General features: G+C 44.1%; 1 protein-coding gene across 1 annotated transcript in view; it reads right to left on the bottom strand.

Moving 5' to 3' along the window:
* The window catches only part of otog (otogelin), a 346,092-nt gene that overhangs the window by 201,012 nt on the left and 126,490 nt on the right, over positions 1–18,590 (bottom strand). The window contains exon 20 of the mRNA XM_041196645.1: positions 9,238–9,403. Coding sequence (XP_041052579.1) covers positions 9,238–9,403 — 166 coding nt within the window. The remainder of the gene's footprint in view (positions 1–9,237; positions 9,404–18,590) is intronic.

The raw sequence follows: 18,590 nt of genomic DNA, 5'->3' as shown, positions 1-18,590 counted from the left end.
GACCACATCTCGAATACTGTGTGCAGTTTTGGTCTCCTTATTTAAGGAAGGATTTAAATGCATTGAAGGCGGTTCAGAGAAGGTTTACTAGATTAATAGCTGGAACAAGCGGGTTGTTTTAAGAGCATCAGTTGGACAGGCTGAACTCTTTGCCTCAGAAGGTGATGGAAGCGGAGTCATTGAATATTTTTAAGGCAGAGGTAGGTAGATTCTTGCTAGGCAATGGCATCAAAGGTTATCAGGGATAGATAGGAATGTGGAACTCAAAACCCCAACAGATCAGCCATGACGTTATTGAATGGCGGAGCATGCTCAAGGGGATGAGGCCTATTTCTGCTTCTATTTCATTATGTTCGTACGACAAACAAAGCAGCTAACGAAAAAGTTAAGGATAGAAAAGTAAGTGAGGAACCTATTCTCTAGCTTACTGGCAGCAACACCATGGGAGATTGATTAGTAATCTTATAAAAACAGTACAGCTGTGCACACTTCATGTTCATCATACTTCAGGCATAATACTTCTATCACATCACATGTTTTACATGTATTCGAACAAATATCTGTGTCTCTCTTTCATCTGATTGGCTCAAATATAATTATTTGATTATATGATTATATCATATCTCATCATCAAATGATTCAATCTCCCTATGAAATTATCTTTTGTGTGTTTAAGTATCTTCAGTAACACATTTTACTTCAAGGTCACAGGCTCTCTCAACAGCTGGGCTTGCAGTTGAATATTTTTTCTAAAAGTTAACATTGTTCGCTAAAGAGCATTGCCAAATGTAATCCTCAAGATGCTGAAGTCTGATTTGGTTTTCAAGAAACTTAAACATGAAATATTAGTTTTTCACTTGTTACCGAATACTATCCAAAAATTAATAGATTTTTTTTGAGAGATGAGTTGGCAGTTATCTGTGATACCTCCTCACAATCAAGTATTGTTTTTCACAATGAACTGATTGTGTACTGTAACTATATTAAACACTGAAGTTCTTTAATAAAGTTCTGAAAAATTGCAACAATTTCCAATTGTCTATGATATTTTAATTAACTGGTGCTTCAGTCTGATGAAACAATTCTGACTGGAGTCTTTGCATTTAATCACCACATATTTTGCCTTATCACACTATATATCTTGTAACAGTTATTGCACAAATAGCATTCATTGACAAGTTGATTGTATCATTGAAAAGCATTCCTTTCTGCTGACAAAAAGCATTGGCCCACATCTTCCGGTGTTCATATTGTCAATATTGGAACTCAAGTTGGGACTTGTGAGTCAGGACCTTTGAAAGTCCTGACACACACACACACATGTGCTGAAGTTACCCGGGAAGTTTAAACTTCTGATGAAGATGAAACTTCACCAGAGCTCTGCTGAGTGCAGTGCTCCTCCAGAATGGTCCAGAGCAGGAACCTTTTTGAACTTCCCAGTAGTCTACTCAATCACATTTTGTGTAGTAGCAAGGCTTTTATTAAATACATGCTTTTCATGTATGAATGGGCTGCACACGGGAGTCATCAGTCAGGTGATCAGCAGATGGTAAAAACAAAAAAACTGCGGATGCTGGAAATCCAAAACAAAAACAGAATTACCTGGAAGAACTCAGCAGGTCTGGCAACATCGGCGGAGAAGAAAAGAGTTGACATTTCGAGTCCTCATGACCCTTCGACAGAACTTGAGATCGAGTCCAAGAAAGAGTTGAAATATAAGCTGGTTTAAGGTGTTGGGGGGGGGGGGGGGGAGAGAGAGAGAGAGAAGTGGAGGGGGGTGGTGTGGTTGTAGGCAAAAGCAGTGATAGAAGCAGATCATCAAAAGATGTCATGAACAACAGGACAAAAGAACACATAGGTGTTAAAGTTGGTGATATTATCTAAATGAATGTGCTAATTAAGAATGGATGGTAGGGCACTCAAGGTATAGCTCTAGTGGGGGTGGGGGGAGCATAAAAGATTTAAAATATTTAAAAATAATGGAAATAGGTGGGAAAAGAAAATCTATATAATTTATTGGAAAAAACCAAAAGGAAGGGGGAAACAGAAAGGGGGTGGGGATGGAGGGGGGAGCTCAAGACCTAAAGTTGTTGAATTCAATATTCAGTCCGGAAGGCTGTAAAGTGCCTAGTCGGAAGATGAGGTGTTGTTCCTCCAGTTTGCGTTAGGCTTCACTGGAACAATGCAGCAAGCCAAGGACAGACATGTGGGCAAGAAAGCAGGGTGGAGTGTTAAAATGGCAAGCGACAGGGAGGTTTGGGTCATTCTTGCGGACAGACCGCAGGTGTTCTGCAAAGCGATCGACCAGATGGCCCTTGTTGCCCGGTAGCCAGACTTTGGTTCGTCTTGACAGCTGACATGGTGAACTGCCACGGAATTAAGATGTAAGGAAAGAGCTGGCTAAGGTTGATTAGATAAACAAACTAAAATATTAATTCATTCATCTATGTTCTGCCCAAAGGCAAGTCCTTGGATCATTGAGACTAAAAGATATGGAGGTAAATAAACAATGGGAGACATTTAAGGAAACAATTCAAAATATCCAACAAAAATATATTCAATTGAAAAACAAAAACTCAGGAAAAAAGATCCATCCATGGCTAAGGATAGCATTAGATTAAAAGAGGCAGCTTTCTTGTAAAGAACAGTAATAAGTCTGAGGATTGGGAGTCTTTAGAAACCAACAAAGGGCCGCCAAAAAGTTGATGAAAACGGAAAAAATAGAATCTGAGCATAAATATATAAATATATTTACAGGAGTATAAAAATAGATTGTAAGAGCTTTTACAAGTTTGTACAAAGGAAGAAAGTAACTAAAGTAAATGTTGGTCCCTTAGGAGCATTGATAGGAGAAGTTATCATTCAGAATGAGGAAATGGCAGAGACATTGAACAAATATTTTGAGCTGGATTTTCATTTTAGAGACGGGTAGCGGGAGTTGGGAAATTTCCCGGCTTGACCCACTTGAATTGGGAGGAAGTGCCCACAAAAGTGAGATTTTCATGGGCTGGGCGGATGTTAATTGGAGTGGGGCCCATTGCCCCATGAAACAGTTTGGTGGCAGCTACAGTGGCTGCAAAGTGCCAGGGTTGGCTGCTTAAATGGTCCATCTCAGGGCTCTGGTACTTCGCCCCAGTTGTTTTATTTAGTATTAGGCCCTCTAGCCCTCACCACTTACACCCCCTCACCTTTCACAAACTTGCCCTATCCATGCCAAATTCATGCCTATCTAGCCATCCCCGCATGGACTCTCATACCCTCCATGCCAACCTATGTCCCTCCACTCACCCCCAATGGCCCCTCACATGTCACTGTTACTATAGGGTTCACTGGTTTGGTATAGTGTGTATACTGGGTGAATGGGCATGTAAGTGCCATAGGTTGGCATGGAGGGTATGAGGGGCCATTGCGGGTCAGTGGAGGGGCTTTAGCTGCCATGGACTATATGAGGAGCCACTGAGTTGGTGGAGTGGCATAGGCTGGTATGGAGGGTTTGAGGAGCCATTGGGAGTGGACGGAGAGGCATAGGTTAGCATGGGGGACATGGGTAAGACTTGAATTTCTCTTTCAAAAGGTTCTCTCATCCAGACTATGGTTCATGTCACCTCTGAGGGGCCGTGAACCAGCAGTCCTTGAAAAGCTGTCCCAGCTCCATGAAAATTGTGGGGGGCTAGGAAATGCCTATCTGCACAATGGAGCTGGCTAGATCAGGAGTGTAGGTGTGTGCTCTTGACCCATACCAGCTCACATCCTTATCCTGCACTGATGGAAATTGGGGGTGCCAGGAATGGGAGCGGAAATCCAAGAAGTGGGTCATGCCTGTCATTTCTAAAGATCTGCAGAATCTCCCTGAATCCATAAAAATCCAGCCCTTTGTATCAGTCTTCACAGTAGAAGACACAAGTTACATACCAGCAATAGAAGGTAACCTAGGGGCTAAATAGAATGAGGAAATTAAGGCAATTAATATCAGCAGGGAAAAAAGTATTGGAGAAGCTTGAGGGACTAAAATCTGACAAATTCCCAGGACCTGATGGCCTCCGTCCTAGGATTCCAAAAGAAATAGCTGCAGAGATAGTGATGCACTGGTTCTGATATTTAAAAATTCCCTAGATTCTGTAAGAGGCCCAGTAGACTGGAATTAGCAAATGTAACACCACTATTCAAGAAAGGGTGAAGACAGAAAACAGGGATCTACAGACCAGTTAGCCCAACATCAGTTGTTGGCAAAGAGCTGAAATCTATTATTCAGGGAATCTTAACAAAGCACTTAGGTGACTGAAGTCAACATATTTTTACAAAAGGGAAATCATGCTTGACAAATTTATAGTTTTTTGAGGATATAACTCCTGATAGGCTAGGTAAAGGAAAACTAGTAGATGTAGTACACTTGGATTTCCAAAAGGCGTTCAATAAGGTACCACACAAAAGATTAATATACAACATAAGGGGCAGAATCATCCCAGATTTACACTGTGCGGTAGCAGGTGTGAAAAAAGACGTTTTACCCGCCGGCCACAATGGCGGGTTTTTGCGCCGTATCATCCCATTCCCAGCGCGTCCCACCTCATTAATAATGCATTCACGAGAAACACTCCAGAGTGCTGGGGGGTGGGCTCAGATTTGTTCAGCGCACTGTGACCTCAGTGCTTCCTCATTTCGAGCGCCATACTTAAAACACACCAGAGCGCAGCCTACTTCATGTCTCCAGTCAGGGATAGCTCCCAAAACAAAGAAGATGGAAGCCCACAGATTTAGTGTCGCCTCTCTGGGCGCCTGCTGTGTGCAGTGGAAGGCCACAGTGATGTCCTCTACCCCTGCTCTGGCCGCAGGAGGTCCACCAGAGTCACCAATCTGGCCTGGCCCACTCCCTCTCTTAAATCCACCCCCTCTCACCCTCTGCCCTTCCCTAACCTACCCAAATCCTCCTGCACAACACCTCAGACTTACCTGCTCTGGGTATCCATTCCCCTTCTGCTGCAGTCTTGGCAGTGGCCACTGACGCCTTTGTGGTGATTCCGGGACTGATGGAACTGTCGGCTAATCTCCAGAAAGCAGGACTTCTGCCCCAATGAGGGGTAGAAGTTCTACTCAGCCCTCGTTAATCTGTCCCATGTTATGACACAGCAGTTTATAAAGGCAGAGTTGTTTAATTCCCAGAGTGAAACTTGAACAACTGTCATAACCTACATTTTCAACTGGTATGCTTGAGATGCAGCTCTGAATTCAGGAACAAGACCACCAAGCCTCAAGGGGGTTTTTATATAAAACTAAATACTTATTAATTTAACAACAAATTAAACACATACACATGTCTACCATTTACCACCATAATAACTTTTAAACAAATCCACAAATTAATCAATCCCAGGTAAATCCCCACCAAGGCAACAGTAACCCATAGACTTTAAACAGACACCAGGCAAAGCACAGTACAAATTCAAAATGAGTTTCCTTGCAATTTGTTTCCTTTGCAGACACGGTTGTAGGCTTACAGGCTGCTTAGACCTTAAATGCCTCTGGCTTATACACACAAACTCCTTTCTGTTTATACCTAGCTACCCCTTTAAATGTAAATTTTCCATTTTATCCTAGGCTTTTAACATCATATCTTCCAACAACAACATTGTCATCCCACTAATTTTATTAATAATATAAACACATAGCTTGACATCTCCCAGCTAGGTGCACAATTTTACTCCCACTCTCGAATGCTTTATTCAACAAATACAAATTTACCTTCTATCGTCCTTACTGTTTACCCAATTAACATCTCCATAACTACTATACTAGCTGGCTTTAATCCAATTAAGCCACACACAGACACACACATAGACACAAATCCTACTACACTTCCACTTTAAAAATAATTTCCAATAATATTGTAGGTGTTAATATCTCTTCATGATACCCGAAGCAGGGTGGGTCAGCATAGCGTATGCCAGCTCCAAACCGACACTGTTTCCAGGGGGGCACACTGTCCACCCTCCCACCCCCTCTCCCCATATTATTCTGGCCATAATATTGTATTGGGTTTGCTCAAGATGACAGCCATAAAGCAAATAGGTTGAACCTGGAGAATGTAAGAATAATAGACTGACCTCAGAGAGAAAATAAACCTTGCGAGTCTGCTGTACTCCTTAGTGCAGTATCTTTCCTTATTTTTCAAACAGTCACATTGGCAGCAAGAAAGATACTAGATTTCCCAAACATATGTGACTACGTCAGTTTCTGACTGTAACCATGAATATGTAACTGTGGACCTTCACAGAATTTATTCATGGATCACTGGTGTCTAGTACAGAAATGGCATCCAGTCTACTGAGTGGAACAGTGCCCTTATTACGTATCCATTTTGCAATTTGCTACCTTAAAAAAGGTAAATCCTGATCCACAGCTATGTCATGCTAAATTCCTGGTCCTCTCTAAATGCCTTGACCCAGTATTTTATAATATGTATTTTTTACTCTAATTAAAATGTAGTGACAGACAACTGGAAGATTCTTAAGCAATCATTGACGCAGATCTTGTATTACAACAGCCAAACTCGGCACCCATCAGCAGTGCTCTCTTGAAATGAGTTCATGAATGACTGTAAAAGCTAACAGATGGATAATCTATCTCTGTAATATTCCAACATAAATGTTAGAAGTGTGAATGCATGATGCACTGAACTATAATATTCTTTCAAGATAGTTTTGGTAAGTCCAACATCAAACATGAATACCATTAATTTCCAAAAGGATTCACTTAATTGTCCTCCATAAATGTGGCACAAACCTCAGAGAAATGGCATAAACCCAGCTCTGCTGGGTCTCTGTCATTTCCAGCAGTTTCATCAATAAATTGTGAATTTCATGCACCTCTTATCAGACAAATGATGGCCAAGGCACAGAGCCAGTGGTAAGAACTTCAAAAATCATTTGGGCTCATATCAACAGTACGCCAAATGTAATTGTTTACCCTGGTGAACAATACGTCAGTCATTATCATACCTTTGAATAAGGCATTAGAAGTTCAGGGTTGTAATGATCTCCCTCATTGGAAGGGCCATCCCTGAAATGAAGGTTTGTGCAATGCTGTCACTGCCTCTCCAATTAAACACAGCTAGTTTTCCTGAGAAATTTTGTACATTTAGCTGTGTGGGTAAGGTTGGTCTGCATCTCTTGTAAATGAACATGCCTTGAACCATTTCTTTCATTCTCCTAAATATATGCAATATAAATGAATACCTACTGGAATTTTAATTGCAATAAGGAATGTTCTTGCTGCCAAAACTCAAGGAGTAAAAGTGAAAAAAGCTAAAACATTGAAAAATTAGCCTCTAGTAATCTTAAAAAATAAAGTCGAATTTAACTCATGCTATAATTCAAACCATTTATTTCAGACAGACTGTGTTTGCCTAGCCCTCACCATTTGGTATATCCTAACCACTTCTCAAATTTCCAATTGCTTTTTAATTCAAGACAATAAATAGCAAAGAGGGAGAGGAAAGGACAACCTTAAAATAGTATAATGATAATGGTTTTAATAGTGTTTAAAAAGAGATGACATAGATAATACAAATATGTATTGCTTAACTGTCATAATTTATCATTGTAGCTGTAGGTATGTCAGATGTAGAGTGTTGTGTATATGTTGTGTACCTTTAATTGATGCACTTAGGGCTAATTATGTGGCCTCTGGTGTATATTACATTCTTGTGTAAGGATCACCACTGAACCTTGGTGGCTAGGTACAATCACTGAATCTAAGCTTGTTGTTAGGATATATTGTATTATACTGACTATTCCTCTCTCTGCAATAATCCATTGCTTTAATATGACTTGAACATCAATGATGGTAGTGTTACATTGACTCAATAGAAAATAATTGTTTATGTTTATGAATTATAATTTCAAATATGCAACTGATAGATTATTTTAATTGCAACTGTTATCCAATACACACCAGCAAACACAAAACTTATAACTTCTATTGATTATCAGCACAGGAAAACAGAAAGGCACAGATGGTCGTACCCCAGAAGATGCGCTGGAGAACCCTTGGAAGTCCCAACACAAGGACTCCATGGGAATTGCCTGTGAAGTTTCAACTTGAGTTGGGCAATTACCCTGCATCTGGAACCCTCTGAAACTCTGAGTTCAGACTTCAGATGGCTCCGAATCACTTAGCAGAATAGTTACCCAGGAAAAGTTAGAAGGATTAAAACAAGTCCTAACTCCTTGGTCCTATACTACCGATCCCCTGGCTCCCACCCACACTGACCACCCGACTACCTACCCAGTCCCCCTCAACTATCCCCCTGACCCACTACCATCACCACCTCCTGTCCACCTTTCCGACCACCCGACCACCCCTAAACCCCAACTACACTCCTGACCACCCAACTACTCCCCCTCACCCTGACTACCCACAACCCAACTTCCCCCCAACAAATGCCTCCCACGCCCACCCCCCAACAATGCTCCCAATCCCCCTACCTACATAGCCCCTCAAGCACCCACATACCACCCTACCCCCTCACTCAACTCCCTGCCATCCTACACCCTCACCTTCTCTCCGTAGCTTGTCAAAGTGGCTTTGGGACCTTTAAACTTACCGAAATACAGCAGCTAAGTACCATTAAAATGGGGGATGGCTTGGCTTCCCCCAATTCTCCTGCACTACAAGGGAAGAACTCTAGGAGCAGGAAGCCTGGTCTGGAGGTCTGGTAGAGAAATTTAGAGGTCAGGTGCAAGGTAAGTAAACAGGAGCAGAATGCCTCGGAGGATTCAGCCAAGGATCAGAAAACCAAAACAGCGTCATAGTCTAATAATGACATAGACAAGTGGTAACAGTACCCTCCGGGAATATTATGTAAGCTTCACTCCAGGTACTGTACACAGCATTGCAGTATGAAGTTAGGTTTAAAAAGTACTAAAACACTGCACTAAATTGGTATCTTTGAAATTTAGAATTGAATCTTTGCAATTCTGGGAGAGAGTGCTTCAAACTAACCTTCCTAATATTAATATATAGCTATTTGGGAAACTGAGCCCTGTGCATGCAGGAGAAGCTATGTCTTGGCAGGCTGACTGTATTATAACTTTGGGTTTATCGGCTGTGTTCCACACAATATATCATCAGCCTTAGACAAAATTATTGTAACATATTAGCATAGCCTTCCAGTTTAATTGTACATCTTTGACAACTGTATATCACTTAATCAATATTACTGAAGTAATGGTCACTTACCCAGATGGGCAAAAACATCCTGACAGACATGGCATGGATTTCGGGCATGAAATATTTAACAGTAGATTTTCACAGGTATCTCTACACCCTGCTCCTACATTCGTCTCAAAGCCACTCACAGGAGCACTGCAGTTAAAGTATATTTGGTCAGGACCACAATGAGAATCTGTAGATTAGGAAAATAGTTAATAATATGGTGAATAACTATTTTTACTTCTGTTGAAATAGAATTACCTGCTTTGAATAAACAAACAGAAGTTGGCAGGTGCAATGATGATTTCAAAATTTTTTTTTTGGATCTAAGGAAATTCTCTGGACACAAGCCATTTTGTTCTATTAAGCTTAAAACTTGATCTGAGTTGAGGGAGGACTTTAACAAAACTCTGTTAAATGCAGTCTAGACACATGTTCTGGAGCAGCTACTTGTGATTGCAAGGAATGTGGCAAACCACGTCTTTTGCTGCAGAAAGCATTTTCACAATTACTCTTGAGGTGTTAGGTAGTCCTATTAGTCCATTAAAAAAATAATTTTGACATCACAGGTAGAGTCTCTCAAAACCGGTATGCTCAGAACCGAGGCTGTGCCAGATTTCAGATCTAGCCGGATTTCAAGTTGGGCAGTTCGGGCCATGGACGGTTTGAGCCAAGATGAATCGGGTAGACTCAAGGGTCATTCAAAGAATGAATATAGACTGGTCCACAAGCAATGAAGCAGGTAACTAGTCCACCACCACACTGCACCAGTGCAGTGCCTAGCCAAATTGTCCAGATGTATTTTGTTTATTTTACTCAATTAAAATTGATACATGGCACATTCTAAAATTGTCCAGTTTTTGGACAACTCCAGATTTTGGACAGCCAAATTTGAGACACTGGGCTGCATCTTACCTTTGTTGGGCAGGCTGGGTGGGAGCGGGCAGGGGTGGGCACTGAGCTGATTGGCTGCGCGCCACCATTTTACGTGGGTGGGCCAATTAAGGCCCACGCAGCATAATGCGCGGCCGGCAGTGCTCAGCGCTATCTGGGCGGGCAGGGGAAGGAGGGAGAGTCATGGTCTGCGTTCTTTCGCACATACGCATGAAAGAATGCAGCAATCTCCCTGAGGCACGGAGCTACCTCAGGGAGATTAAGTTGGTTAAAAGATTTTGTTATACAAAAAGTAAAAAATTATTTAAAGTGTCACATGTTCGTGAGTGTAGCAAATTTTATTAAATTATTTTATCAAACCTTCAGGAAACCTAATCCCACCCTTAAGGTTGGACAGACAGCATTGTAAATATTGTTACTTACTTCTTTAATGGCCTTAATAGGCCGCTAACAGTTCGGCGGATGCGTAGCCGCCTCAGGCATGGGCTTGCCAAACGAAAGCTTGAAATGACGTGTGATGACATTGGGACACATGCCCGACGTCACCTCACGTCATTTTACACGTCGGTGTGTCGAGCCTGCCCCCACACGCCGACAGCAATATTCTGGCCACTGTTTCTGTATTGATATTGACACTGATAAGATTTTCACAATCAGTTCCAAACTTTATGCAACATTTTTCTGTCACAATCTGACCTCATCTGTGTCAAAGGCTTACGTTGCACAGAATTGCAAATTTTGTCACAAATTGTTGAAAGTATTAGAATAGCAAAAGCTTTACGAGCAAACAATAAACTTTACCACTTGATCATTTAAAGTTCAGATAAATATGTTAGCAAAACTGTTTTTAAGATTTCAATTGTTTTCAAACAATTGGGACTTTCCAAATAATGGAACCAAACACATCCACTATATATATTTTGATCAGTTCCTGAAATTAACTTGAAAACATCCTACCAATGGAAAAATAGGTGTGAATTTCATTTGGTGCACGACAGTAACATTCTGTGCTCATTTCCAAAATAATACCATGGGTGATTTTATTACATTTATTTCTGCAATATTTTTGTAGTACCCACCTAACTATAATTTACCAGTGTTCTGGGGGTTAAATTTCTGTAATCTTGCAGCGATGATATTATAAATTACATTTTTCAGTAAGGAAATCATTTCACGTTACTTGCCTGGAGTCTTCTGACTATCAATCTTTCATGAACAAAGGGAAAATAGGCTTGCATAGCCAGCAGCACAGTTAGTTCAAATTTGAATTTATTGAATGAAATAACACTGCTAGAAATTCAGATATAAATTGGTGTTGGTGATATTAGTGGATTAATGCTAAGATTTAATTCATTCATTCATTTGTGTGACATCTCTTTACGTATCTGACTGCACCCACTAATTTTTTAATAGAATGGTATATTTTTTGAGATATGTTCCACTCCATGTTCTGAACAGTATATTATCTCTTTCCATAAGCAATATGAGGTCTATTGGTATTACATTTATATATTAAGATGGCAAGGTTTGTGTTTAAGGCTGCAACATATTTTTGGTTTTGAATGACTATAGAGATTGTTTAAGGTTAATACTCTTGAATTGTGGCTTAATCTGAACACACTGCTTGTAGCTTGAGCCATCTGTGATTCTTTCTAAAATGATCATGGTCCTCTACACTATTCAGAGAAATGTTCCTTAGAATTAGTGCTGCTCATATCACATGGTACAATTCTACAACTGTTTAAGTAAAGATATTTTACATAAAGATGAAAAATATTAAAGGGTACGAGAAAAAGCAGAGAAATGGTACTGTAGATATTTCTGTTACGAGTGAAAGCAAAATACTGCAGATGCCAGAACACTGAAATAAAAACAGAAAATGCTGGAAAAATTCAGCAGGTCAATCAGTATTTGTGGAGAAAATAGACAAATTAATGTTTTGGGTATGGTCACATTTTCTAAGCTGCAAAAATGTTTTCAAATCTACATTAACTCCATGCAATAACAAATATCAAATCTGAGATCAATTTGTTAACTATGCAAGTTTCTTTCTTAGTATTTATAGTGGAATCTGAAACACAATATGTATTACTGTCCAAAATTTCACACTATAATATGCTATCATATGTATACTATGAGACTGATGATAATGGGCTGGATTTATTGCAGCCCATCGTGGTGGGAAACATGGCTGCTGGGCCCACTTAATTGTGGGAGAGGCCACCAGTAGTCTCCCACTGGTGGGAAAACCACCCATGATTAAGTTGGAGGCTGGAACTGGCCCATGGGGAGACTCACCTGCTCACAGTGGGTTGTAAATTAGAATAATTATTGAATCAATTGACATGAATTATCCTCGAGCCCGCTGGAATTTATTGGTGGCTCAGTGATAGCATGTGAGTGGCGTGGCTTTCCTGTGTCTCGAGAAGGTCACCAGGCAAAAAGGCACTGAATGCCTGATCGAGAGATCTGGCATCAGCCTAGGGGGTGGTCACTGAAAGCCATCCCCTGCCCTTGCTTCCAACCCCGTCCACCATCTCTCATTACCTCCTGTCCGCGATCCCCATCCTGCCCTAGCTCACCTGTGGCCCAGGTCCCTTGGAGATCCTAGGCCTCTTCCTGGGTTCATTAACGGCAGCAGCCATCACTCCCACTGATGTTGCCTGTAATGGACAGCTGCCAATCTCTGATTGGCTGGCAGCGCTCAACAGGGGGCATTTCTGGCTCTGGGATCCTGAATCCTGGGGAAGGCTGAACGCTGACCCATTAAGTACCTGATCCAGTTGGGCCTGCACCACAGAAGTGCGGGTCTCCCACTGGTTCTCCAACTGGTGGGTGGAAGCTGCGTCAATTACATTACATTTCACCCAATGTTTCTTTTCATCAAACAATTGCCTGGGAGCAGAATAGGAGATAATTTTCGGAAAACAGATAAGTTTTGCAAATTAATCTTGGTAATAAAACTTCAAATACCAAATATATTCTGGGCTCGTTGGTCATTGTCAATTATAGAATCTTTCAACACTGAATAAACTTAATTATCTCAGATCTAGAACTTACCAGGTTTTTGACTCTGGAACTGCATGATACCTTCAGAACAAATCCTGAAAATGATGACAAAGATGTAACTTACAAAAAAGTAGTTTTATGATAAACCATTCCTGGTTCACAACTTATCTTCAAGACATATATTCGGTTATTTAATATATATTAAATAATTAAATATATTAACATATATTCAGCTAAGCCTGAATAAACAATGTCCTTTGTTTTTTGCATTATATTCCGTCAACCTGAGTTGGAAAAGTTTACATGGTGTATCAGAAAGATCAGCTTCGTCATTCAATCCACCAGTAAAATTCTTAAGATGAACAATTATATTGAATAATTAGTGGAGGTGATAGCATAGTGGTATTGCTGCTAGACTAGTAATCCAGAGACTCAGGGTCATGCTCTGGGGACTTGGGTTCGAATCCCGCCACAGCAGAAGGTGGAATTTGAATTCAATAAAAATCTGGAGTTAAAAGTCTAAGGATGAACATGGGCAGAATCTTCTGCCTGTAGGGGCGGGCCTTGTGGGAGCAGGCGTGGATCCACCATTTTACACGGGCGGGCCAATTAAGGCCCACCCAGCGTGAAACGCAGCTCATGAGGATAGCAGGAGTGGGCGACAGCAGCGGGACTGCTATGACCGCTGGGTCCAATGGCAACCCGGCCACCTGTTTAAAAGAGCTCCTGCAGCCTTACAAAGGCTGTCAAACATGGCCAGCAGAAGGGGTCCCTAGAGAGCTGCTGGTGAGCAGGCCAGGTAGGAGGGGAGGGCGGGGGGCCAGTGTGCCCCTCATTTCTCAGACGATTGCCTTGCTGCCCTCCTTGAGGAGGTGGCAGCATGGAGGGAGGTCCTCGTTCCCAGGGACGGGAGGAGGAGGCCCCCCCACTTGACCAAACGTGCCTGGGAGGAGGTGGCGGAGGTGGTGAGCTCCCCCACAATGGTGCGATGCACCTGGATCCAGTGCCGTAAGCACTTCAACAACATTTTGTGCTCTGGAAAGGTGAGTACCATTTTGGCATTGGTCATTTAACCCAGCAGGTAGGCTTTCCCCCCTGGCCGTCCACACCAACTCTGAGTGCAGTTACTGCATTGAATCATTGACGTCATGTGTCCTTTGCTGGGTGAGCCAGCAGATATTGCCCATGCCAAGGTCACCCTGAGAGAGTGGTGATAGATATGGGTTCAGCACCTGCAGCATGTGGTACAGTGACACCCACATTACTGTTTTGGGGGCAACCTGTAGGATCTGCACCTAGGGTCAGAGCTGGAACTGCAAAACATGTCAAAGTCAGGGTGCTGACATGCTGGGAGGGCAGCTTCCAGGTGGCGGGGCACCGATCCATCTGCTGCCCTTTGCGTTCCACGTGCTTGCGCCTCCTTGCTTTGCAAAGTTGGACCGTGTGGTGCCAAATGAGTTGTAGGCTGCATTTGGCCAAGGGCGGGAGATAGCCTGACATCTTTGTGTGAATGTGCAGCTGTGGGTTGAAGAGGCACTGGAGCCCTGCAATGTTCCACTCTGGTTGGGTTGGGATGGCAGTGAAGAGATTCCAGGTACATGTTGCATTAATTAATGCTCTTCTCTCCTTTTCAGGAGAAGAATGCTTATAATGCTGCTGAGCGGTTGAACACTAGCAGAGGACTGGCCCAGTTGGCATTCATAACGAGGTTTGAACAGGAGGCCCATGCGATGCACACAGGTCCACCGGTGTCAGTGAGGCTGGGGTGCCATGGGTAGGTATGTTAGCCCAGCACTGATGTCACCATTAGTGTCCTAGCAGCCATGGCAGTGCTGAATTGTGTGACTGAAGTATGCAACATGGCTTGACCGTTGCTTAAGGCAGGATGAGCGCATAATGATCCGGGGGACAGGGATGTACAATGACACTGTCTTCACGCTGACAGATTAAATCTCCTTGTTCTTCCTTTCAGCATCAGCGGAGCACGGCTGGGAGGAGGTGGCACAGGGGCCCCCTCTCACACCTGAGGGCCCTGAAGTCTCTGACCTACCAGTGTCACACCATCTCTGTCAGGCAGGCACCAACGCAGATACTAGCATCTCGGTGGGAATTAGAACATCGGCTAGTGTCCCGGGGCACAGCAGTGAGGGCACTTCACAGTCACTGGAAGAGCTGGTGGAGACAGAGAGTGCCCACGGAGCCAGCAATCAGAGGATTGCAATGGACAGGCACATGTTCATTTGTTGGCTGATGATGTGCCTCTGGAGGCATCTGTGAGGCAGCAAATGCTGGAAGTACAGCAGGGTGTGCGGAAGGATCTGTCGGAGATACGTAAGGCAATGCTTGGCTTGGTCTCCGTGGTGGAGGAGTCTACGTGGACTATCGCCAATGCAATGATCCTCATGGCCGAGCGCCATGCATCCTCCATGGAGTGGCGACTCTCGATGGAGAAGCTCCTCCAGGAGACCAATCAGGGCTTTCTGGGGATGCATTCGGACCAGCAAGCCCTCACATCGACATTGACCTCAGCTGGTCAGTGCCAGAGTGGGAGATGGTCTGGGCACCAAGTTTCCCAGCTCGGTGCCCATCCATCTGTGGTGAGCAGGGAGGTTCAATGTGACCTCATGTCGACATAGCAGCTGCATGTCATCTCTGCGGGCTCCTCTCAGGGCACTCCGGATGAGGGCAGCAGCTCCTCTGCCCCTCTGCCAGTAAGTGTTGCATCCGATGATGCTGCGACGACTGGGGAGATGCCAGATGTAGAACTGGCAGCTCCCTCCCAGGCGGGGCCAGCACAGCCTCCATGGGCCAGAGGATGGCTGCTAAGGTCATTGAGGCCAATAGGACAGCAGAGTCAGCAGGTTGTCTCAGATGCCAGTGCCAGCAAAGGGACAGCACCAAGATGCAGCACCCGAAAGTGTAACTTTAAGTCACATTAGGCACACCATGGATTTCTCACATGTGCATTTGTGTTGACCTGCAATGAGATCATGGGCAGGATTTTCCACCCATGGGGGGAAAAAGTTGAAGGGCGGGTGCGCACAGGCACGCTTCTGATCAGCACCCCTGATCGGGGACGCGGCGCCATTTTACGTGGGCGGGCCAATTAAGGCCCGCCCAGCGCGACATCTGCACAGAAGCGCTATGCACTCCCTGTGCGGGCGGTGGGGGGTGGGGGTTGGAATCCCAAAATCGAGAGTACGCTCTTTCATGCATGCGCACGAAAGAGCGCACTCATCTCCCTGAGGCTAAGTGCTGCCTCAAGGAGATTGGCTGCTCTGTAACAAATATTAAAACTAGAGAAAAAAAAATTCTTGACATGTCCCCTCATTTGACACTGTCACATGAGTTGGGACATATCCATAATTTTTACAAAAACTTCATTAAAATTTAAAAAAATCTACATGAAACCTCATCCCGCCTGTGGATAAGGTTTTATGCTCTTTCTAATTCCTGCCAGAGCTCCTGGCCTGCCCGCCAACCTTAAGGTTGGATGGGCAGGTCCTTTAGTTGCTTCAATGACTCTGTCAGTTGGCCATTGACAGGTCGGCAGGTGCACAGATGAATTTGCTGCACTCCCGACTACCGGCAAATTTAAATGGGGCGCGGTGACATCGGGAGTTCTACCTGGGGGTCATTTTACATGTTGGCGAACGAGCCCCACCCTCGCTCACCAATGGGAAAACCCTGCCTCAAGATTAGTTGATGTGCTGTTTAACATCTTTGTCATTTCGTTTCCTTAAGTTCATTTTGTTATATTTAGACATATGACCATGGCTGAGGGTGCCTCTTTTCCTCTGCAGGTGGATGGTTACGCATGATGTTATGAGTGAGTTGTGTCACATTGAGCTTTATCGAAAAAGCCCTTAGTTAATGTTTTTTTCCAGGCAGATTTAGCACTCAGGTATTGAGTATGGAGCCTGCAGCACAAGCTTTTGTTGGAGGTCCATCTGTGGTGTTCTAGCTGAAGGTTCATCGGATTAAAGTCTATCAGGTGTCCCTTCCTCCCTGGAGTATTGACGGGTCAGCGTCTACCCCCTTAGCATTTCCCTGTGCATGCTCATCCCCGGACTCACTGTTGGACTCATCGTGTGCAGCCTCAGCAACAGCGTCTACATCTTCTTCATCCACAGCATCACTCTTTTCCAGCGCAAGATTGTGGAGAGCACAGCATGCAACCACTATCAGTGACACATGATCTGGGGGGTGCTGGAGTGCACCCCCGAATGGTTCAGGCATCGGAAGTGCATCTTGAGAAGACCGATGGTTCTCTCCACCATAGCCCAGCCCTTGTGGAGTCGTGGCTACTATTGTACCGCTGCTTAGCTTCTGTTCTTGGATGGTGGAGAGGTGTCGTGAGCCAGTTTCTGAGGGGATAGCCCTTTTCACCCAGCAGTCATCCATCCAACTGCACTGGAGCACTGAAGAGCCCTGGTACCTGGGAGTGTCTGAGGATGTAGGCAACATAGGAGCTGCCTGGATACCTTGCACAGACTTGCAGAAACTGCAGCTTGTGATCACACACTATCTGCACATTCATGGAGTGGAAGCCCTTCCTGTTGATGAAGGCACCGGGCTCACCTGCTGGCGCCTTGATGGCCACATGTGTACAGTCTATTGTACCCTGGATGCGGGGAAGCCAGCAATGGCCGCGAAGCCTCTGGCTCACTGTGTCTGGCTTGCCTAGTCCCAATGGTAGAGGATGAACATCAATGCATGCCTGAATAAAGCGCTTGTCACCTGCTTGACACAAGTGTGGACAGCCTTTTGGGAGACCCACAAAGATCACCCACCGAGCCCTGGGAAGAGCCAGAGGCACAGAACTTGAGGGCAGCTGTGACCTTTAGAGCCACTGGTATGGGGTGTCCACCCACACAGTTAGCAGAAATCTCAGGGCCTATCATCTGACAGATAGAGTTGACTGTCTCCCTTGAGGGATGGAGCCTCCTTTGGCACTGCGCCTCAGACATATTGAGGCAGCTGCTTCGCTGCATGTATGCCCTGGCAGCAGGATAGTGGAGTCTTCTGCAGTCCCTTCTGCCTTGACTTCCTGTTGGCCCTGGGCCCCTTGTGCCTACACCTCTCCTCCCAAAGGCGGCTCCCCTAAAGGCTGAATGTGCACTCCAGGCCTCCTCCCCCTTCCTCCTCGGAGGAGGTGCCTCCAGTAGAGAGCACAATTCCCATTCCCAGGCTAAGAGAAGGCTTCCTGAAACCTGCAAGCCCCAAAAAGGATCATTTCAAGGTGCTGGCCTGAAGGTTGTGAGTCCTGTCCAAGCAGTTGGTATGCATTTTGAAGTATTTCTGCTCACACAGGCAAGTGTCAGTAACTTTCCAAATTAAATATCTGACTGAGCATATTTGTGACCCCACTGACCCCTCTTATCCCGCCAGTGGATGAGATTTATACAAATGTCTCCTACCTACCTGCCCGTTGCGCCTATGTGACAATCTGAAGATTGCACATGCCCGAAAAATCG

Source organism: Carcharodon carcharias, chromosome 10 (genome assembly GCF_017639515.1).
Source record: "Carcharodon carcharias isolate sCarCar2 chromosome 10, sCarCar2.pri, whole genome shotgun sequence".
Taxonomy (NCBI): Eukaryota; Metazoa; Chordata; class Chondrichthyes; order Lamniformes; family Lamnidae; genus Carcharodon; species Carcharodon carcharias.
This window is presented reverse-complemented; position numbering and strand designations above follow the sequence as displayed.